Consider the following 23,351-nt stretch of genomic DNA (forward strand, 5'->3'; position numbering starts at 1 on the left):
TGCCGACGCACCGTCACTCACCCAGCTCGCAGGCCAGCCCCGTCCACCCCGCGGGGCAAGCGCAGAGCCCTGTGGCGGGGTCACACGTGCCCCCGTTCTGGCAGAGGCAGCGCTGGCGGCAGCTCTCCCCGTAGAAACCCACCGGGCACGCTGCGAGAAAACCAGGCCAAACATCCCGGTCAGAAACAGCTCCGAAGGCGACCACCACGCCTCTGGGGGCCTGCCAGGGCGATAGGTGGATGGGCTGATATAAAACAAAGCCATTATTGCTTGCAACGAGAGGCAGGGAGAGGAGCTAAGGACACTCCGGGGCTGCTCAGCTGCCCACATAAAGGCACTCAGTATTTTGAGCTGCTCAGGGAAGAGGCAGTGACAACACAGGGCACTGGGTGCCTGAGCTCTTTAGAGCCTCCTCGGCAATGCTGGTGGCAAATAAACACAAGAAATAAGGCCGGGTGAGTTCACAGCCAGGAGAGATGCTCAGCTGGCAGCCAGCACCTTCAATCCTGAGCTGAACATCCTCCTGTCCCAGACCCAGACAGTGCCAGTGCTCAGCAGAGAAAAAAAGCCATTTAACCACATGAATAACTGTTCTCATGTGCACAGGGTCACTGAGTGGTGCCTGAAGGCACTGCTGACTTGGTGTTGATGCTCAGTGCAACGGAGGAGCAAGCTGTTACCCTGTGTGCTGCTACGAAACTGCACGTCAGTGCAATATCTGCTGCCCTGGGCGAAGGCAACCTCTTGGCTCCTCTGTGAATGGATCTGGAAGTGCTGCACAGCTAATTGCCATCTTAGTGGCAATCTGGCCTTGCTATCATACTGCCTCAGCTTTTTTGTAGTTGCTGCTTCATTGAAAGCTCCGATCCGCGCCGAGAAATGGCATTTCTAACGCGTGCTGGCGGAGGGAGCAGACAGCCCGGGTTAAGTGACCGTACGGTGTGTTACCTTGCTGGCACGTGGGTCCCGTCCACCCGGCTGCACAGAGGCACCGTCCGCTGACGTGGTCACAGGAGGCGTTATTGAAACAGTGGCAGGTCTGGCTGCAGTTCTCGCCGTACCTGTTCCCCTGGCATGCTTCGTGGGAGCAGAAGCAGGCATGACTGTTAGGCAGCAGGTACGGATCGCATCAGCCAGCCTCCTGCTGACCAGCCCAGCTGCACTGGTCTGGGAGAGGAACCAACACTGGTGCGGGGCTGCTTTGGACAGCTGCGTAAGCTGGTTTTTATGGTGCAATGGGGAAATAGCAGCTGTATTCTGCAGGTGGCTGACACCCAAACGCTGTTATCATCGATGTTACATCATTTTATCTGTTTGGAAACTGTTTTGCTGGATGCCCAAGCCCTCAACAACGATGTGCTCAGCCAGACCCCCCCCCAGCCCCTCTCCAAGACCAAACACTTCTCTGCTGCACAGAATTAACTTCCACGCAGAGAAAATCACACGTGGGGAACAGACATTAAACCTCTGGTCCCCACAGCGCAAGAGACGGCGAGGGCTCCGGAGTGCCTCACGGAGGGATGCTCCTGCCTCGCCCCAGCCCACCCCAGCCGCAGAGGGTGGGCACCAGGCTGCAGTGACACCTACCCTGGCCGCAGCGGGGGCCGTCCCAGCCGGGGGGACAGTGGCACTGGCCTGTCACAGGGTCACAGTGGGCGCCGTTCAGGCAGTCGCAGGCTTCCCGGCACTCCAGTCCGTAAAATCCCTCAGGACAGGCTGCAGAAAACAAGAGAGAAATCCCCACAAAACGCCTATACAGAGAGATGGAAATGTCCCAGCGGAGAAGCCTCTTGGTGGCCTTTTTTGCCGATACAACGCTGCACCAGTGGGACAGCCAGCTGCTCAGGGCTCTGCCCCCGGCAGGGCAGCAGAACATCGGCCGCGTGCCCTTTATGGACACTGGAGGCACAGGACACAGCTGTGTGCACCAGAAGAGCCACGGCACTGGGCCTCTGGCCACTGAGGGACTGACCAGCTTGGTGGGGGAGCCAGAACCCTGCGCCCAGGGACCCCTTGGAGAGGCCACCCCAAGATGCTGTGTGCAACGTGTGTACACGCACCCAAGGCAGCTGAGCATTTACTCCTTGTTTACATCTGGTTAGTCTTTTTTTTTCCCTAGACCTTTTCCCTTCAGAATTAAAACCAGAGACTTAGCAGCTTGCGGACATGCGGTTTTCCCCGTCACCACCCCGAGGGATTCTCTTTGCTGTGACACGATGGCACAGTCAGGCAAGGAGCCCGTGGGAGCCGCGGGCAGCGCGGGGTCCCGGGCACAGGGACTCACCGTGCTCACAGAAGGTCCCTCGCCAGCCCGGGCTGCACGTACAGGCCCCGCTGACGTGGTCGCACGTAGCCCCGTTCTCACACTGACATTGGTGCCGACAGCTCAGCCCAAACCATCCTTCGGGGCACTCTAGCAAGCAGAAGCAAAGGAGAATGAGGAGCTCGTCCTTGCCTGGCATCCCCGGGGAGCTGTGCCAGGGCAGGAGCTCAGGCTCTGGATGGAAATAAGTGTCTGGCAGCTGCTTTTTTATAACGACCAGTGGCTCTACCCTACCCCTTACAGATGTGTACCCACGTCACCCCACCGCCCTCGGGACAGGGCTGGCCTGGCAATGTCACAGACAGGGCACGGGCACTCACTCCTCTCGCAGCGGCCGCCCGTGTAGCCGGCTTCGCAGACACACCGCCCCGTCTCCGCGCTGCAGCTCCCGTCGCCGTTGCTGCAGTCGCAGGTGTGGGCACAGCCGGGCCCCCAGTGCCCCGCGTCGCAGGCTGAAACACAGCGGGGAACCGACCCTCAGCGCCGCGCTCCCCTGCCCCGCTTCCCCGTCCTCTTGTCCTTGAGAATAGGACAAGAGGACACAGCCTCAAGCTTCGCCAGGGGAGGGTCAGGTTGGACATTAGGAAGCATTTCTTCTCAGCAAGGGTCATTAGCCATTGGAAGGGGCTGCCCAGGGAGGTGGTGGAGTCACCATCTCTGGAGGGGTTTAAGAAGAGACTTGCTTTTCTGCAAGCAAACCCGCGACAGAAGGGCAAGCGGCACGGACAGGACAGAGCGGAGAGATCGAAAGGATTTCAGAGAATATTTTTTCTAGCAGAGGCACAGCACGAAGATGCCAATGAACCAAACAAGAGTGTAGCTTTGCACAGGTCAGTGTCTCGTGGGCGCAGCGGGTACGATACCTCTCTGGCAGTTGTGCCCCGTCCAGCCAGGCGCGCAGCTGCACGTCCCCGTCACAGGGTGGCAATGCCCGTCGTTCCCGCAGCTGCAGCTCAGCTGGCAGTCTGGGCCGAACCAGCCCGGCGGACACGCTGCCAAGGCAGACACGGACTGTAACGCCGCAGCCAGGGCTCCCCTCGGGCCGCCCCGGCGGGCACCGCAGCGGGCTGCTGCAGAGCTGCCGCCAGCACTGAGCATGGGTGCTCAGCTCCGGGCTGAGCGGGGCGAGGGGCGTGGGTTTTAACCTCCCGTTCTGCTGATGCAAAAGTTACTACTGTGAAGACAGAACTAGGGGAGAACCCCAAGGTGTGAGGCAGCAAGGGTGCAGGGTGCTGAGCCCTGCTCGGATGAGCGCGGCGGTGCCCGGTCCGCGGTGGGATGCTCCGCTCGCTAGAGCTGGTACCGCAGGGGCACAGCCCTCCCTGCGGCTGGAGGAGCTGCGCCGGCAGCAGGCAGCACTCACCGTCCTGGCAGCGACGGCCGGTGTAGCCGGGGGGACACCGGCAGGCTCCCGTGGTGGGGTCGCAGCTGGCGTTGTTGGCACACTCGGCACAGATCTCCTGGCAGCCCAGGCCCCAGCGCCCGTCGGGGCAGGCTGGAGCGCGGGCAGGGAGAGAGGACACACAGGGATCGGGGTCACGGCCGAGGCGCAAGAGGGGAATGGCTGTTTTCTGGTGCCCCTTTCTCCTTCGTGTCTGTGCTTCATGCAAAACATGGACTTTTGTTTGGCAATACACGGCTACAAGGACGACATTGCTCGTCTTGGTTTGTAACCAGCGCGTGAGCCCTCGGTGAGGGCTATTCTGAGCTCACTCCGGGACTTTCCTCTCAATTTTGGATTCACATCTACTTGTGCGGAGCTACAAGGGCCCTTGGTAGAAATGGGGCTGCTGGCAAAGGGGCTTCGCAGGCGCTGTCACACCGCGGGACAGCACGTTAGCATCGCCCGGAGCTGCTGTTAGCCCCAAAGGAGAAGCGAAAGGCTAAGAATGGATAAAATGGGGCCGGGAATCCTTGTTTAACTGCTCCTAAGCTGCTCCAGGGGCTGGAAGAAAGTTAGTTCAAAGCGCTGTGCGTGTGTGGTTTCATTGCTCAGACAAACTATTAGGAGCAGGACATCTACATATGACTAATACCTTCCAGCTGCTGTAATACCGTATAATCACGTAAAAGCTTTTAATTTAGGATTCTATAGTTTTCCAGCAGTTAAAGAGTAATATGGCAAAGGTAATTAAAAATACACATCAGTAAGGAAAGACTCCTTTCCTGTGTTAAGGACTGCAACAACTGAAAATATCCATCTTTTTTTTTATTGCGTATGTTATTTCCTTGTACTTCACTCAGCCTCAACAGCAGAGCTCAGCTACCTGAGGTAGTTCAAGACTTACCATCAACAGCTGCATTTTTTTCTAATTTACCATGAAGATGATTCTAACTGCACTAGTTTTAAAACTAATTTTAGCAAAAGAACAAATACCAGCTCCCCGCCTAAGCCCCTACCTGGGCGCCGCTGCGGGCTCCTCACCTTGGCGGCAGTCGCGTCCCGTCCAGCCGGGCGGGCAGCGGCACTGCCCCGAGCGCCGGTCGCAGGGGGCTCCGCCGCAGGCGCAGGGCTGCCGGCAGCCAGCCCCGAACGTCCCCTCCGGACACTCTGCGGCAAAAACAGCAGCGTGGGGAAAAACCCAGCTCCCGAGGGCCTTCCCGAGGGCACGTCGGGAGAGATGCGCTTCGCTCTGCCTCCGAGACACACGTGCTCGTCCCATGGGCAGCGACCCTGGCCACCCTGCTCTCCCTGTGCTGGGGTGCAGAACAGCCCCCAAATCCCCACTATCTTATTTATAAGATTTATTTTTACTGCCCTGGCTGAGTGCCTCCGGAATCTGGAAGCCAGGCTTGTAAGGAGCAGCAAGGGTTGCAGCAGGCACGTGGATGTAAAGCCATAAAGAAGGAGCATCCCCATCCCCAGGAGCACTAAGTGCTTCTCCTTCCCTCTGCTCTGAACGCCAGGGCGGTACTGCTGGTACTGGAAAGTTTGCTTTGCTCTTTGTACCCCACGACACAATTTAGCAGCCAGCTAATTACGTGCAGACTGAGGGTCTCAGACCCAAAGATCCTTAAATCCTATCTGAGTCTCCCAGAAGAGCTCCGTGCTCGCAGTCTTTTTTGTTCACTGAAGCCAATGTTTCGGAAGGCTCCGACAGACGCAAACACACCAGCATTCACAAACCACGGAGGAAAAGCACACCAGCATTCACAAACCATGGAGGAAAAGCACACCAGCATTCACAAACCACGGAGGAAAAGCATGCCAGCGCACAGATTTCAAGTGACACAGTGGAGTTTTTGTTATTCCTCCTCTTTGCTAATTGATGGCAGATGTTTGTCTTCACCCCTTAATAATTTCCAGATCCGAACAACAGCCAAGAGCCTGCTATTTCTATACAAATATTTGTGTTATTTCCTGTGACTCCCCCCTACGGGCTTCAGGTCCTTTCTTAGTCTTTTTCAAAACACCCCGGCCAACGCGCCCAGCCGGCCGAGGCGCCGCGTGGCTCTGGGGCAGCAGCGTCCCCCGCGGGGGGGCCGGGGCTGCCGGGACCCCTGCGAGGGGGCACAAGCCCTGCGAAAGCTGCTCCCTCGCTCCTCCTAACACTACTTGGCCCTGTTGGCACTTGCTTGCGTTGGGTCTTTCTGTGACAACCTGCAGCTTCTGCTCTGCCCCCTAGACCAGCTATTTTCTATCAGTTGCGGTGTTACGCAAGATAATCATGTGCTAGCAGCTTAATTAGGTTAATAGCTGTAAGCCCTGGGTTGGGTGTGGATGGAATGCTGGGTTAAACCTGAGTTAGCGCAGAAACTCCCAGGATTCTGCAATGAAAATTCAGATGCTGAACACAGCCAGCCTCTTAGTGCAGCGTGTCCTCAGGTGTGGACTTCAGGAGTCCAACCTTCTGCGTTTGCTGTTGGGTCCAATGGGTTGAAGCGTGATGCAGAAGGAGAAGCCTCACGAGGGGGAAGTTGGCTTTTCAATCACCCACCAGCTCTGAGCCTGGCAGAAGTTATTATTTTCCAAGAACTGCGTTCATGTTTTGCAATCATCACCTCGTGCCAATGACTCACTGCCTTTAGGTTCACTCAAAATACCTTTGTTCAAAGAAAGTCAACATCTCTGACACCCCAACTGCGGCCCAGGATCTTGCAAATCTGCACTCTCAGAGCTGGAGTGTTACAGTGCACGCACAGAGCTGTGCAGTTTGGTTACCATACTGTCAACTGGCCCTTTACTTGACGAGCAGAAAACTGCTCTATGAGGTTCATACAGAGGCAGAAGTTTAAATTCTAATGTAAATGAAACACAAAAATTTCTTTTCCACTTGCAGATCAAAGTTTCAATATGGAATAGAGAATAGAGCAGAAAAATGTGATACTGTTCTGCTGAGCACTGATTGCCTGGAAGTAAAAAGACATCAAAGGCGGGGGAAAGATAACTAGACATCTGTCACCTTCATGGACAAAAGCAAAGATGCCCAAGCGGCAGGATAAAGTGAGACCTTGTTCTCCTTTTCTGAATAAGACTCATTATGCATGAGGAGTCCTGCTTCCCCGCTTTAAAGGGATTTAAAGTTTGACAAAGACCTGCGAGCGGCAGCTCCTGGGTTTGTAAGGCCACTTCAACTTTCCACTCATTGGATCAACCGCAGTGGGCTCGGTGGTCTGAGAGAGCACTGGAGGGATTCTGGAGGCCCTTTCATGTTGTTTTGTGAAGAAAAAGTTTGTACGTGTGAGGAACGGTGAGTTTACAGCAGTTTACTGTACTTTTACTGCCTTACCTTGATCGCAGTTCTCCCCGTGGTAGCCCTGGGGACACTCTTTCCAGCACTCTCCAGTGACATGGTCACAAGACACTTCTGGAGAGCAGTTACATTTCTTCTTGCAGCCATCCCCGTAATAGCCAGGCTCACAGTCTGTTAACAATCGTAATTAAACACAAAGAACATCTGGCGTTACTCGACTGACCGTGGAAGAGCGGGCAGCCCCAGCCCGCGGCGACGGGCACCGAGCAGCACCCTGCCCAGCCGATGGCCGGGCACAGCAGGCTGGACGAGAGCCATTCCCACCCTGCTGGCAGGTCCCGCGTGCTAACGTAATGTATCTGAGTCTGACAGCAAGTTTTGCTCTTAATCTAAACAACAAGAGGCGAGACAGCCTTAGGAGGGTGGAAAGTGAGCCGAGCTTTTCCCCAAGAAAATGAGTCAGGAGGAGAGAGGCTGCGGGAGGAGAGAGGGGGATGCTCCATGAATACTTCTTGGCAACTCACGCGTCTCGCAGCGCTTGCCGCGGTAGCCGGGTTTGCAGCGGCAGGAGCCGTCCCTCTTGTCGCAGTCCTGCGTGTTCTGCTGCACGCAGCCGCACTCCTCCGAGCAGCCGGGGCCGAACGCCCACTTGGGGCAGGCTGGGTGCAGAGGGAGAGAGCTGGTCAGTGACCCGCGAGGCCAAATAACACCGGGCAAGGGACAGACGCTTTGCTACCCAGCGCTGGCCCTTCCCAGGGACGGCACCTCAGAATAATATATATATCTGGTAAAAAATAGGAGGACGAGCATACCTAAATGGCAGTACCGCCCGTACAAGCCAGGATCGCAGAGACAGGCTCCATAAATCCGATGGCAGCGACCCCGGTTGGCACAGTTGCACTTTTTCTTGCATTGTTTCCCAAAAAATCCTTTAGGGCACCCTAGGAATAGAGAGAGATTTTCTGGGAAGATGAGCCAATTTCAGCCTGTCGTTTTATTTCCAGCAGACCCCAGGAAAAACATACTGAACCCAAAGCTGTATAGCATCAGAAATGAACCTAGGCAAAGGATGCAGCGAGCGATTGATTGTTTTCTGACCAGGAACGTGCTTGGGTCTCTACACAATAATATCTCAATGGTAAGAGCAATCAGATTCCCTGCATCAGCTCAAAATCAGATTCCTCCAGCAGTCTCCACCCGAGAGAGGTGCCTGGAGCTCTGCCCCCATCAGCCCTGCACTGGCTATGCGAGAGATCTGCCCCGCAGCGCAGGAGAAGGCAATCTTCTCTGTGAGAAAGTAATCCCTGAGGCCATTCCTATTGATAAGGAAAGTGATATTTGCACTATTAAGGGAATAAAATTATTGTTCTTTCTCTGTTATGCTAAAGATCTCAATATTAGAAGCACATGGCAGACAGACTGTGTCAGCAGAAAGCTCCAGGCAGCACGTGCCTTCTGCCGTCTGGTAAGAGCAGCAGACAGTTTAAGCCAAGGAAATGCCACCCTGGGACAACGGAGCAGTTCTTCATTGTTTATTTTAATCTCACCTTCCTGTTTTTCCTCTGTACCCTTCAATCACCTCCTTCCTACAGAAAGAAAAGGTCGGGGTATCTCTTGCACTCATTTACATTCTGCCTTGGTCTCCTCCTTCGGTAATAGTGCCCATATGCTCCTAACCATGTGTCTGAAGTCACTTTCTCTGAATCTCTTATTGTCCCACTCTTTCTGTGTTTCTAGATTATGTCCCCCAGATTTTAACTCTTTGAGAGAACAAATACCTACCAACAGCAAGTGATACCTCCTTTTGCAGTACTTTGGGTAACTACAGTTGTCACAACTTTCCAATGCTTTGGTTTTTCTTCAGAGCAAAATACCCCCACGGTTCTGTAAATTTACCATTGACCACCCAAGTCTGACATTCTGTTCTGTGTCCGCCCCTGAATGTCCAGTGAAATACAGGTGGCTGCCCATGGTCACTGCTGAGTAGCCAACAGGGACTGCAAAGGTCTTCTAGAGCAAAGACAAGGCATGCTACCTGGAGTTTTGTGGGTGAAGAATTCCCTTTACCATCTTTTCCTTATTAAAACGACATTTTTCCACGCAAGACTGGGTGACCCACCGAGTCAGATGGAGCAGGGATGTGTTAGAGCCACTCACACTGGGATGGTTCAACAAAAGAGTTGAAAGATGCTTTCAGTGAGCAGCTGCAAAGGGAGCAGTGTAAGGCAGCGTGTGGAAAACATTTTAGGGCTTTAGAGAAGCACAACTGGAACACCAAGAGTGGCATCAGAGATGGCTGCGATAGCCATTTATCAAATTACAGCAAATGCTCTACTAATACATTGAGAGAAACAGAAATGGCTGCAATGCCTTTTGGCACCCCGCCGGGTCCCCATGCCTGGCTGGGGAGGATGGGGATGGCCCTGGCTGCCGTGCCGAGCAGCTGGTGCGAGTGGGCTTACCGTCCTGGCAGAGCTCGCCGGCCACGCCGGGCGGGCAGCGGCAGGCGCCCGTGGCCGGGTCGCAGGTGCCGCCGTTCTGGCAGCGGCAGGGCAGGCTGCAGTTCTTCCCGAAGGTGCCGGCCGGGCAGGCTGTGGGGAGAGAGACATGATGCAGCCCAGGGACGAGGAGCTCTCCCGCCCGCCGCCCTCCAGCATCACCCACTCTGGTTGCAGAGGACGCCGGTCCAGCCCGCCGGGCAGTCGCAGCCGGTCTCCTCCGCGTTGCACGGGGCTCCGTTTCGGCAGTCCTCACAGGTCAGGCTGCAGTCGGGGCCGAAGGTGTGCTCCAGGCAGACTGCAACGAGAGGTGCTGCGGGTGACAAGCCTTCCCCAGGGCTGCCTCAGCATCCCGGAGAGTCTGGGCAGAGGAACCCCCCGCGAGCAGGCTGCGGCAAAGCTAACGCGTCTGTGTTGTAACACAGGTTCTGTCTACACAGAAAAGGCACCCGGCAAGTCATGGGGGTACACTCACCAAACACAAATAAACCCAGCACGCGGGGTTAATTCTGAAGACTTCCAAGCAAAGCATGCCATTCACCACTGCTGCAAAATGCCCACCGAATTTCTCTGAAAGTGTGTGCTCTCCTCTTGCTTCCATCTCTTCCTCCTCTTCCTCATAGTCGTCACTAAGGAGCTGGGTAAATTCATCCCGCAGGATCGCAACGTGAGGGATCGGGCGGATAACGGGGCGCCGACCATCCAGAGCTTCCACAGGCTCCTCTATGGCTGGGGAGGCAGGCACGGGGATGACAATGTCAGCGTGGGAAATGAGACAAGATCTCTAAGAGGTGAACAGTAGGACAGAACCTCTGTAATAAAAAAGGGAAACCAGAAATACCTGTACAGGGCTGGGACATCTGATTTGACATGGTTTGCACCACTGATCTCTCCCTATATTGACACCTCTACAATTTTTGCAACCCGTTCACTTGTTTGGTTTGGCTGGAATGGGCAGAGGCCAGCTAAGCGACCTCAAAATGTATGGGAGAAGCTTTGCTCTTAACCTTGACAGGCAGCTCTGGCTCCTCAGGTGGCTGAGCTCGTGCTCACACCATCACCTCTGCCCTGAGCCTCTCAGCTTCTTTGAGTTTTCGGATAAGTTAGTTCTTTTCTGGAAAATCAAACCAGCCTGCCCAGCTAACACAACTGAGCAATGCACATCAGCTTGGTTCTCCTTTTGGAAAGAGTGTCTGTGAGGTACAGCTACAGGCTCCCCTCCTTGCAGGCAAGGGTTAAAAGCCAGGCAATCAAGCTAAGCAGGGGCACACTTGGGGCAAGGGCAGGGGCTGGCAGAGCCTATAAAAGCCACGGGGCCGGAGGGGGCTCAGACATTTTGCCAGAGTGGGGAGGCACTGAGGGCTGCTCTTCTGGCTCCAGACCTCAGAAAGCCTTTCTGGGGACCTGGGCAATGCTGCTGGGGGTCACGAGATGAGGAGTGGGGAGTTGGCTGCCCCACTAAGTGAGTAAGTTGGGTAGTAGTGTGTTTGGTGGTGGGATAAAGGCACTACCACTTAAAAAAGATAAATCCATTATTTCTTATAAGGGAAAACTGTAGAGGCTGGTGGCTGTGGAAAGGGTTTCTGGTTCTTTGGTTAATGTGGGGTCATCACTGCAGACTGTCGTAAGTGTAGCTATCCCAAAATCATCACAGACTGGTTTGGGTTGGAAGGGACCTTAAAGACCATATGGTTCCAACTCTCTGGCAGGGGCAGGGACACTTTCCACTAGACCAGGTTGCTCCAAGCCCCATCCAACCTCGCCTTGAAAGCCCCTACGCTGCTTTGGGAAGTGCTGTGTAGCGTGGCTGCAATAGGACTGGTCCTGTCTGGGGAAAGGTTTCCACTGATGGCGAGTCGTTTCCACTGCTAGTAGTAGTAAGTGCTGTGAAAAAGCTGGAGAAGGCTGTGCCGGGGAGAGCAGGGCGAGGGGCGGTGCATGGACGTTGCACTTACAGGTGCAGCTCCTTCGATCTTCGTCCAGTTTGTACCCAACCTCGCAGCCACACTGGAAAGATCCGAGCTGGTTCTGGCACGCGTGTTCGCATCCACCGTTATTTGCAGAGCACTCATCCACATCTAAAAAACACGGGGGGCTCCACTGTAACAGGGGTGTGCCTGTATGGGACAGGGGCCCAGATATATTTCTGTCATATATCAGCCACTCGGCTGGTGGCATCCTCTCTGACTCCAAAAATTGAGTGAGGTGACCCAAGCGGTTCAGGGAGCCCTGGATTTCAACATACCCTGTGCTAGGTTTCAGCTCACATCTGTCACTAATTGTGTAGAAATAGGAGGGTAAGCTTGGTTTTTCACCTGTGAAATGTTATTGGAGAGCTTTGGTAGTGAGAACAACTCATTGGGAGGAAAGGGAAAAAAAAAAAAAAGGCCCCAAATCCTTTATGTAAGAAGGCGACTCGTCGGAGAGCTGACAAGAAAACTGGTATGAGCTGGGAGAAACTGGACATGCCTGGCTGTTCACAACCAGGTAGGACAATTTCTTGTTCTCTTTATTAAAAGCTTGTGTTAGTCGCTGTCTCAGCTGTATTTTACACAGACACTTTTATTTGTCTGTCTCTCTTGGGTGAAAATGATGGGCAATGTTGGCCTTCGGGGTTGAACATAAAATGATTTTTGTGAATTAATGGAGTCAGACCTGGACCAGCTCACTTTGAGACACCCTGATTTGAATTCAGAGCGTTGAAAACCCCCACTGCTACTCTCCAGTTGTGCTGGACTAGTGCAGGGGTGAGAATAGCTGAGTTGCCTTAACAGTAAGCAAACTGAGGGGGCTGACAAAGTACAGACAGCCAGGATTCGGGGAGCCCATCCCACGTGTGTCTCCAGCACTGCTGGGTTACTCGCAGGAGCCCAGCGAGGTGTTTGTCTTACCATCGCACCCGCAGCCGTCTGCGCTGAGCCTGTACCCAGCGTAGCAGGCACACTCGTAGCCTCCAGGGTAGTTGTAACAGTCTTGCTGACAACAGTGAGAACCGCTGTCACATTCATTGATATCTAAATAAAAAACAAAGGGCACTGGATGTTAACACACGTGGAGCTTTGCAGTGGTGACAGCACTTGTTAAAACTGCTCGTGACTAGTTCTGGTAAGCTTTTCCTGATCTCCCTGCCAAATGCTGAGCCAGTGTTCTTGCTTTCCTGTTGAAATAAGTGAGCTTGATGCTAACAGATCATCCTTCTCGGCCAAGGGAGGCATGCTGAGTCCTAGAGGCCTGTGGGAAGTTAACTGTGATTTTCAGTTCTTAAAGGTTTTGTATGCTTAGAGATGGGGGGTGACTCCAATGGTAACAGTCCTCTGTTTTCTGATTTACCCTGTCGAGTACAGAGGCAGGCAAGAACTGCATGGTTCCTTCAGACTGGCTCAGAGTGAAGTCTCTGAAGGATGGATCTAGGTAACCTGGAGAAAGCAGAGCTCCTGGGGCTTTACATTTCAAGCCCTTAGTATTTATGGGACTCCATTTGTCTGCTACAAAGTGGAATTACTGCAGTGCCTGTGTAGTAGGGAGGTTTGTAAAGCATCCAGAGGAGCCTGGACCAAGGAGGTGTCTGGTGGGAAACAAATAGCATTGCTGGGCTACAGAAAGTGTACGGGGCTTCGTAGTATGCAAAGGAATAATGTTCTTTCAGAGCAGACTTCAGTTCAGGTCCTGGGGTTTTTGCTCCTGTGTTGTGATGTTGTGTGGAGACAGCCCCGGAGGAAAGCAAACGGCCCGGGGATTTTGGGCTCCTCTCCTCTGGCAGAGGAATTGCTTCCCTTTACACAAGCACCTGTGGGTGCCCGTGGCAGCCTGCTAAGGAGTGTGTCTGCTCCTCACAGGTGTCCTGGACAGACCTGCTCCCTGAAGACTGCAGGAGGAAGGCGATACTGAACAAAGAAGAAAGAAATTCAAGAATTATTTCCTGCATCATGCAAACACTGCAACTTGCCCTGCATGGAAATATGTAAGTAGTTTTGCATCACTCAGCACTGTTACTCTTTGCTAGCAGCCTCCTGTTGCTGGTTTTATAGAAAGAGAAGTCTTTAGGTCTAGGTGCCTTGAGGCACTGTCTGAGGCACAGACCCTCCAGCTCACCTGCAGGAAGGGCACCAGCAGTTCTCACAGCTTTGGGCTGCCTGAAGGATGGAAACACCCACCCAGCCCCATCATGAGCACAGGAGTAAACCACAGCCCGACCCTGGTGCAGGAAAGGTCTGACTAGTGAGCACCACCGTGGGCTTCTGACTGGGCTACCTGCTGCAAGGGGCTCAGAGTAATGCAATACAAAGTGCATGCCTCAACTTCATAGCATTTACAGAGCTCGAGGTGCATTTCACCCTTACCTCCCTGTTAACACATACTTTATAGAACCAAATGGGGCTGAGCTACACTTGGCTTGTGGCTAGTGACTCATCCACATCACTCATTTACTCAAATTACACTGCTGCTTCATTTGCATAACAGGCAAGATGGTACATTTCGAGCATCGTCCCTTCTAGACATAGGCTTAGAGGTATCTGAGATGGGAGTCTCCGTATCTGCCTTGGATTGGTTTCAGCAGGGACAAACTAACTAGTTCTGAAGCCAGCATTTGCTGTCCAAGTAGGTCTTGAGTGGAGGCCTGAGGATATCTTTAAGTAGGGCAATATCTCATCTCCTTTCGCTTTGCATCTGTTTCTAGCCTGTTTGTAGTGCATATACACAGAGTAGCTAACGCACACAGATCCTCCTCACTTGAGATGTGCTTGTAAAAACAAGGTATGTACCTTTTCCCTTGCCTTACCAGTGCACGTCTTCTGGTCCTCTTCCAGCCGATAGCCAAAGTTACAGGTACAGACCGGGCCAGAGCTGGTGTGGTGGCACGTGTGGGAACAGCCACCATTGTTGGCTTCACAGCTGTTCACGATCTCCATTTCTATCCCTGGAAAAGGCACACTGGTTAGGATCCCACAGCCTGTGCTGCACATCGGTACACGTACTGGCCCGTGCCTTCCCTCGGTGCTGGGCTCAAGCAGGTGCCCGCACAGCAGCTGCCAGCCGAGCTCCTTGCACGAGCATTTGTGTGTGCGCAGCCCTGCCGAGTGATCTGCAGTGGGGAAAGGATGAAAATAGCTTTGCACAGAGGCCACTGCTGGGCTGGGAAAGTGAGGTATAAAAATAAACTGATGGATCCCAGGCAACACCCCATGTAGCCTCTTAGGGACAGGCTTGCGGAGCAGGCTCTGGACAATCTCTGAGCTGAACCAGACTGCAGACAAAACTGCTCCCATTCCTGACAAGCTGCAGCATGTGCTGCCAACCGAAAGTTGGCTCAGCCCTCGTAACTGCAGAGCTGTTCTGATGCCAGCTAGGAATGGGAGCAGCAGAATACAGCTAACTATGGCAACATCCAGCTGCCTACAGCTAGAAATGTGAGTTACTGACATGTCAAACATGGAAGGTGCAAGCATCAATAGCAGCCATACATCTTCTTAGCTTGGCAAAGTTTATGTAAACTTCAGTCTAGTTAATTAAGTTTTCTTAAACTAAAAGGAACTTGTACCATGGAGCTTTGACTCAGTCCTGGACATCAGGAAAACAATTTTGGCCTTTGAGAACATTTTTGAGTTTTTAGTGTGTTCAGACCCAAGGAAGATGAAAGAAAGGGAGTTTGATGCTCCCCAATGGACCTGTGCTTGTTAAAAACAAAAGCTGTGCCGTGGTGGAAGCCTATCTTCCAGATTTCACAACACTAATGTAGTCCCTCTCTCTTTCCTTTTCCTGTTAATGCAAGATCAGCCAGGGCTTTGCATAAAAGAAATGTGCTAGAAGGGGCAGCGAGCAAACACTTTTCATACAAAAAGGCTACTTAATTCTATAGTTGGCACAAAAGTAGAGGCACTGTCAATGGTTATGGTGCTGAGTTACAGCAAGTGGAGGAGCCACGTCAGAACAGGAGTGGGGCTTGTGCTGCCACTGTCCCTGCTGTCAGAAGTGACCCTCTGGGGCTGGCACCTCTTACCAGGGGCTCACCTGGAAAACCAAGACCTGAGCAGCAATAAACCCAAGCTTTTTGTGGGCCAGTTCTTCCCTGGTGCACACTCCCAGCGCTCGGTGAGGAGGTAGCTAGGATCCCTAACCCAATCCTCTGTAAGCCTTGTTGGCTACTGTGCGTGGCTGCCCCAGCAGCTGAAGGTGGGCATGCAGCTGCACACACAGCTGAGCTGGGGGATGGTTTTTACAGAATACACAGTAGGAGATAAACCATGTTCCTAGGAAGAAAGGGGTGTACATGCTTAGGCTCTCAAATAGCATGTCATCAGTCTAGTTCCTCACATTGCTCTGTTTCGTGCCTTTCAAGACCCGTTGATGGTCTCAGAGCCTTACCCTCATGCCCTTGGCAGGCTCCCAGTGAGAGCTGCACAGGTGGAGCATCACAGCTTCCAGTAACACCAGCTGCTGGCACTGGGACTGCCAGGGTGGCTTTCATCTACAAGGGTTTCTAGTGCTAAATGCTGACAGCTCTGCTTCAGGCTATCCCTGCTGATGTGTATTAGCAGAACAAAGATGTATGGACAATCTGGCTCATTCCTCCATAATAGTGTTTATTTCTTTTCTTGATGGGAGCAGATGTGATCACTAGCTCAATTCCTTCTTCAGTTACACATCTGCAGCTGACTGAAGTCATCCAACAAAGTCCCCAAGAGCAGAACTTGGCCTGTTTGGAGCCAAATGGCTCCAAATAAATTGCCTAAACCAGCAAAAGTAGCTTTGTGGTAGCTTTAGAGATCACACAAACTTTTCATCTTAGTGGGGGAGTAAAAATCCCCAAACCTGCTTGTGAAATTCTTCAAAAAAGATTGCTGTAACTCGGCCCCATCAGTTCACAGTGCACAAACTCTTGCCTGCAGAAGCAAACCCACCTCCTGTCCCCGCCTGAGATGGGGTCTGGGGCGGTACTCACGGTAGCATTGCTTGCCGTCTGCCCCCAGCTCGTAGCCCGGGTTACAGGTGCACTTGAAGGAGCCGCGAGTGTTGAGACACTGGTGTGCACACATGGCGAGTCCAGTCTGACACTCATTCACGTCTGCAGGAGATGAGCAACCAATAAGCAAAGCAGGCTGAGCCAGAGAGTCTTTCAAAGGGACAATTGTTACTATCTTTTGACCAGTTTCTCACACCCCAAATTCTTCCCTGGGGTCCAGACTGACAAAGAAACGGAGTTAAGAGTTCAGAATTACTGTAAAGCTTCCTGGAAAATCTGATCACGTGAAATGTGAGTGTTGTTCCAGACAACTCGAGCAGGGCTCTGGGACAGATGTCAACCGAGTGCTCCCATGCCACCCCCCTGGAAGGCTTGTGCATCCCTCTGTTATATTCACAACCGCTGGTAGTTAGTTATCAAGACTGAGCACTACTTCACCCCGCGAGACACCGTTTATCCCCGTGAAAGCTCTGCTGTAGGGAGCTCACCTTCACAGGCCCTGCTGTCGGGCGCCAGCCGGTACCCGGGGCGGCACTCGCAGCGGGCTGCTCCACGGTGGTTGTGGCACTGGTGCATGCAGCCCCCGTTCCTGTCGGCGCAGGGGTTCCTCACTGCGGGTCAGAGCAGAACAGGCTGATTTCATTCTAATCCTGGCTCTTACTGGCGTTAGGCTTATGGGAGAACAGAGCACCACGCAGTTATGCCTGGCAAAAAAGTCTGCAATCCACGAAAGACCATTCTCCACCAGACAGAAAATCTCTGCTGCTGCTCTTTTACTGCCTCATCCAGGCAGGAGGATTTACATGGTGTGAGACCCTGCAAAAGGCAGGCACTAATCTGAGTAAAACCTTTCCAGCTGAAGCTGGGCACGGGCATGTCCCTCTACAGAGGTGACAGACAAGCACTGGGCAAACTTGCTTCAAGTGCTTCTATCAAGAGCCGTGCCAACGTCTGACCTGCTCCAGGACCTGACAGATGCTACAAAACCCTACTGACTGGTGCACTTTTAATACCCCAGTTATTCCTTTTCCCTTAGCAACTTCACAGCTAAAGACTTCCCTCCTCCTACTTCTTGAATGCCAACGCTATGAATGAGAAGGTCAAACTTCTGCTCTGTATCTCCTTCAGCTCCTCTCCCTCCTGAGCATCCAAGCTCCCCGTTCCCCCACAACTCTCAGCTGCCCCTGAGGAAAAGCCCAAAGCGAAGCTCAGCCTCCCCAGACCCCGTGCGCGCGCGGGGGGACTCACGGACGCAGCGCCTGCCGTCCTCCCGCAGCTGGTAGTTGTGCCGGCACTGGCACCGGTGCTGCGCCAGCGTCACCTGCACGCAGTCGTGTTCGCAGCCGCCGTTGTTCAGGGCACACGTGTTCACGGCTGCGGGGCAAAGGGACAGAGCGTCCATCACAGAACTCGCGGCACCCGGACGAGTCTCTTGCACGGGGCCAGCGCAAAGTGCACACACACTTACACAGAGGAATGAGAATTTAACGTTGGGGCATGCCGGGCAGTCAAAAGGGTATTTTCTATAGGTAAAGTACTGAAAGTAATTTGATTAAGTCTGTCTTGTATATTAGTGAAAAACAAATATTTGGCACAGGAGGAAAACAAAAGGCAAAACTGTATAATAAGATTTTTTCTGCAAACAGTTCCCCTGCAAAAAGTATGCCTTGACTCCGAGCTGAGGAGCTCTCTCATTTCAAACTTTTAAAAGCTAACTTCCCTTCGCATGCCTCTAATTAACTAAACAACAGTTGGGGGAATAAAAGTGACTTAATAGGGTTGAAGTATTGCCATACAGAACATATGGCTGGAGCAAGAACTATCCGTTTATGTTAGTTGTGCTGACATTGTTTCCTTTAATTCATTTGGAAGGAAACAACAGAAATACTCAACGTTCCTGAAAAGTTATGGGTCAGAGTTACAGTACTCAAGCTTTAGCAGCGATGGGTGGTCATTTAAAAATATTCTGATATATTAAAGTGTTTAATAACATGCATTCAAAAATACCCATAAATAATGTGCTTGTTCTTCTTGGAGTGTGGGGTTTTTTTAAAAGTAAAACAATTCTAATGCCTGCCAAAACATTCCTTCATATGGGAAAAGCACTGGGCTAATGTCTAACAAGCCAACACATCTTACGTCTAAAATAACCTCCCAGTACGCAGTTATTTGTACAGATTTTCAGTCTAAATAACTGCCCTCCTTGCATACCTCTAAAAGACAACTTTTCAGAGTGGAAAAAACTAAAGTCCACGTTCTGTTTTATCATACAAAATTCAAGCAGGCAGAAATGCTGTAAGGCTGGATACACCAGGCTTTCCAAAAGGATTATTTCTACACAGAAGAAGATCCCCGTGTCTCTCTGGGTCGCGCTGAGGCACGATACCCACCCAACAGCCAGCGGCAGGTGGGTCAGGATGGGGTTTTGCACTGGCAAAAATCATTCCTTGAAAGGCAGCGGGAGCTTCAGACACTCAACACTCGTGGCAACGCGTGGCCATCCCAAGCAGCTCGAGGAGGGTGCGGACACCAGCTGAGAGGACACGCGTTGCTGTGCCAACGAGGCTCCTTGGCCAAGGTCTTTAAGCACAACCAAGTGCCGGAATCGCTTATGCAGATCTTAACCGACGCCGTTTGCAAACTGCTAACGGAACATAAAAGGTGAAGCAGCGAGAACGTGGGGGTCTCGCAGAGCATTTTCCTTCCTCTTGTGTTTATTTCAGTACAGCTTATTTGCTAGCAAGCGTACTCTTCAGGACTAACAACCCCATCTGAGCCTCCCCATCCTGCGATCGCACGCGATGCCGAAGGGGCCGGCGCACGCTGGTGTCCCAGCCACCGCGGGTACGTGCCAGACCACAACGGGTAATGGGAACCAGAAGTCCTTCCCCGCCAAGACCCTGCTGCATGGGGCAGGAGCGGCTGGCACCGCTGGCTATGTGGCACTCGCGCGATGTGACAGGCAAAGCAATCGCGTCCCGTGGCGCAGAGCCACCCGCTGTGCCCTGCCTGCCAGGGGGGCTCGTGCGGCACCGCTGCTCTGCTAAGATAAGAGCTAATTCAATTTAAGAATCAGGAATAATAAGACAAATCAAATGAAACGTTACAATTGCTTTGGGTGTCTTTCCATCAAAGCAAGGGCCTTCTAATTCCGGGTCGCCTTAGCTGGCTTCTCGCAGACCAGCAGCCAGCAGACCTCACTGCTGGCCTTGTTTTAATTACTGCTCTTTTTTTTTCTGTTTACAGAACCACTCTAAAAATATTTCCATTCCCAGATGCTTTTCCTAGCTTAACATTTCTGTGACAACGTTGCCAAATGCAGTGTCCTCTTGTACATCACAGATTTTTATAATTAAAGCTCAGACAGATTTTCCACAGATGACATTTCATCCTCTGCAAGAGGGAGGTTACTTCCACCTCCTCTGCCCGAAGGGAGTGCAGTGCTGCTGAAAGATCCTAGCTCCTGGATTCTGACCCTCTCGGGCCTGGGAAAGGGATGAAAAGGGATGAAAAGGATGTTGTTACTACTGGTTGCACGTGGGAAGCAGCGCTGGAGGTGTGTGTGCATTGAGCTGCCTCATGAACCCGCAGCGTATCCCTCGCACCGTGGCGAGGTGGTGACAGCACTTCCCTTGTTCGACTCGGGCTCCTCTGCTCTGACTTCTCCTCTTTCCCACCTGTACCACCCTTCCTTCAGATCCCAGTAACTTGCCACCAGAAGCAGTGAGCCAATGCTTTAAAAGTCACCGTGAGCAGCTGTAACTAGGATCGAGCACGTCATTCCCTTTTGCAGCGTCACACAAAACCATCGATGCTGAGAAATGTGCCACCAAACAAAGAAAAGGTCACATTTTCTAACACGTGCCAGTTGTCTGTACAACACATGCAAACTGAAAACCTCTGCCCAGTACACACGGACCGTTACCCACTGGGCACACACTTCAAGCCCACACAAACCTTTATGGCACAGTCCTTCTGTTCCCTGTACAAATCGCTGCTATATTCGAGATTTCTTCATTCGGAGTTCTCTTAATATAAATAGGGATACATCATGTAATCCCAAACTGATTTAGTCTAACCTCAGACAATTTCCAGAAACATGTTGTGTGTTAACACAGACCATCTCTCCGCTCCGCAGGCCAACAAAAGCAATTGGCTCCGATTAACTGCTTTGCCTTGGACTGGAGTTCATCCCTCTGCTGAAACAGTGGAGAAGGACCTGAAGATGTCAGCTTCCTGCCTCCCGCCCATGTGGTTCTGATAAAGAAAGAGGTAATTTCAGGACGTCCAATGACTCTCTGCTCTGTTTCACTTTCAATAGAAACGCCTGCTCTTTTTCTCCCTCCCTTCTGTATTAAAATCATCAGTGACTTGCTATATTTGACCAACAAAGACGCAACAAAAGAATCTTGCACAACTGAGCTCCAGATCACCCAAAGCACCAGCAGTGGCTGAGAGTCGCTGCGAGGCACAGAGCAGGACACGGGAAGGTGGCTTTCAGTGGGTTTTGTGCTCTCCTGAGCCACGGCCATCAGAGCAGCTCCAGGTACCAATTAACCCAGGAGAGCGAGGCTGTTGGAGCCCCTTGCTCCCACGGTGATGATGGGGCAGACGTAGCTCTGGTGAAGGACAGAGACACAAGGAGTCTGCTGTCATCGACTGCCCTTGGTTCTCCAGGCCATGTCAAAGATGAGACTTAAGAATCCCCTGTTGGACTGTGCACAGAGCCAGGCTCTGCTTATGCTGTAAAAGGTACCAACACCCTCGAAGAAAAATTTTATCTGTTTTCCAATTCTTTGACATCTTCGGGAATAAAATAGGCTTTGACTTTCCATCGCAAGCTTGGACTAATAGTTCAGCCAGGAGGTGGGAAAGGACCCATCACCCTGAGTCCCCCCGCAGAGCTGAGCTCCTCGCCCAGTCCTGCAGCCCAGGGCTAACAGCCCCCAGCCTTCGCGGGGGAATTCTGGAGCTGCCCATTAACTGAAGCCTTCGTGGGCTTTGTGGGGATCGGAAAACATTTAAAGAATTAGATCTGTGGTTTCACAGACCTTAACCAGAAACTTCACGGCAATAGTCGTCTGTCTCCAAAATGCTTTCTGGCCTGCGCTGCTGCTCATCGGGGCTGCCAGCAGCTTCCTAAAGCCGCTCTCCATCCTGACCCAGCTCTGAGCTGCGAGCCTCCCCGCAGCCCTGGCTCCCATCACCAGCAGCCACTTCCCTGGCCCCCAAGGGCAGAGCAGTGTGGAAGCAGCTGCCAGGCACTGCCATGTCTCTGCTCCGTTCCTTGGGACGCGGGTTACTGGCCCAGACAAACACACCTGCTTTGACCCGCAGCACCGTGCTACAGCTCCAGCTTTGCCATGCGCCACAACCCATCTCCTCGGAGGTACCAACCAAGGCAACAACTATAAAGCAGTTCATTGCTGGGTAGAAGAGGAGTAACCTCTAAGTCCATGCTCTTTTCTGAGCTTTTACAGGAAAAATAAGTTTACTTCCACCCCTCTACACAACTGGCAACAGAGCTATCAGGAAGGCATGAGATATACACAGGTATATGCACATTTCTGTCACAAAAGTGTAAAGAACAAAAGCCACCAGTCCTGAAGCGAGAAAGACAGATTTTTAGGTCTGCTCTGTTGTTATTTTAGAAACAGTGTTGGACAATTATGCAGTGAGAGTTTCTACTCGCCCTGCCTGGTCTACATCTACTTTCCCGTGTCCTGTGTGGCTCACAGGGCTACGGGCACCGCTGAACTAACAGCAGATCCTGCCAGCTCCGCTCCCCAGGGCTTCCAGAGACTGCCCGAGTTACTCCTGGAGCAGATCAGGTTTCAGGAATAAAGACCCCCTAATTTTGGCAGATGCATTCCAACACTGCGCACATTATGGCAAATTCTTGCTCAGAAGTTTAATGCGAAGCAGGTTTGCGGCGCTCAGCGCAGGCAGCGAGGAGCAGGGGAGCCCCGAGCCCCTGTACGCCGCAGCCACGCGAGCAGGTACGGCTGGGGAACGAGAGCAAAGGATGGAAACTGCTTTTAAACAAGAGATTCCTCCCTACAGCGATCCCTTTGGTACTTCCTCTGGAAATCGTTCCACCTCCTGGGGCTGACCCTGCTGAGAACACCAGAGCTCCCCAACAGCTGGTGGCAGAACCGCTCTATATCACACAGAGACAACTACAGATTATAAAGACAATCATTAGATGACAGCCCACATACACACCTACATGCATAGCCACGAACACGAGGTTACGTGTTCAGTTCTAGAGCAGTGCTCACCTCCCCAGTCCCAACTGGAACGCACAGGCTCACACAGTGTTTTTAGCAAACTCCCAAACGTGACTATAATCTGAGAAGAAACAGCAAATGGCCTTTGTAATACCATCGCCCAGGAATCTGTAATACCATCGCACAGGAATTCTTTCCACTTGTATGAAAATATCCCTCAAAAAATGGAAAAATGTGTCAAATAAAGCTGTGGGGGAAAAGCGGTTTAATAAAAACAACAGCAGCAGCAGATGCTGGAAGGCAGGCTCCAAGCTCCACCCCGGTGACTCTGAGCCTCTAGTTTGGGGCAGGCAAACAACAATATTTCAAGAAATTGGCCCAGAAATCAGCTGCAAGCCAGACCTGGCATCTGAATTGCAATGTCTGGGCACACACCATCCAAGCGGACACACGACCAACATCTCAGGGAAGAGGGTTTTGAGGTTATTGTGGCCGCAGCTCCACATGCTGCCCTGCTTGTTTTCACTGTCACACTCATGCAGACTAGGGAAGTGGCTGAGGCAGAAATGCAGACTGCCTTGAACCTTGCCATAATCTACTTTAAGTATTTGTTCTGAAAATGCCATATCTGATACACCCTGTATC

The 23,351-nt window shown here is 52.3% G+C and overlaps 1 protein-coding gene across 1 annotated transcript in view; it reads right to left on the reverse strand.

The window, feature by feature from the left end:
• Nucleotides 1–23,351, reverse strand: part of MEGF6 (multiple EGF like domains 6) — a 73,804-nt gene that overhangs the window by 7,388 nt on the left and 43,065 nt on the right. The window contains exons 6-25 of the mRNA XM_068414393.1: nt 17,725–17,850; nt 16,965–17,087; nt 16,456–16,578; nt 14,296–14,433; nt 12,407–12,529; nt 11,471–11,593; nt 10,077–10,244; nt 9,682–9,813; nt 9,480–9,608; nt 7,830–7,958; nt 7,542–7,676; nt 7,054–7,188; nt 4,749–4,874; nt 3,687–3,818; nt 3,187–3,315; nt 2,644–2,775; nt 2,285–2,413; nt 1,588–1,716; nt 949–1,077; nt 22–150 (exon numbers count right to left, since the gene is read on the reverse strand). Coding sequence (XP_068270494.1) covers nt 22–150; nt 949–1,077; nt 1,588–1,716; nt 2,285–2,413; nt 2,644–2,775; nt 3,187–3,315; nt 3,687–3,818; nt 4,749–4,874; nt 7,054–7,188; nt 7,542–7,676; nt 7,830–7,958; nt 9,480–9,608; nt 9,682–9,813; nt 10,077–10,244; nt 11,471–11,593; nt 12,407–12,529; nt 14,296–14,433; nt 16,456–16,578; nt 16,965–17,087; nt 17,725–17,850 — 2,619 coding nt within the window. The remainder of the gene's footprint in view (nt 1–21; nt 151–948; nt 1,078–1,587; nt 1,717–2,284; nt 2,414–2,643; nt 2,776–3,186; nt 3,316–3,686; nt 3,819–4,748; nt 4,875–7,053; nt 7,189–7,541; nt 7,677–7,829; nt 7,959–9,479; nt 9,609–9,681; nt 9,814–10,076; nt 10,245–11,470; nt 11,594–12,406; nt 12,530–14,295; nt 14,434–16,455; nt 16,579–16,964; nt 17,088–17,724; nt 17,851–23,351) is intronic.

The sequence above is a fragment of the Nyctibius grandis genome, chromosome 17, assembly GCF_013368605.1.
Source record: "Nyctibius grandis isolate bNycGra1 chromosome 17, bNycGra1.pri, whole genome shotgun sequence".
NCBI classification, from domain to species: Eukaryota; Metazoa; Chordata; class Aves; order Nyctibiiformes; family Nyctibiidae; genus Nyctibius; species Nyctibius grandis.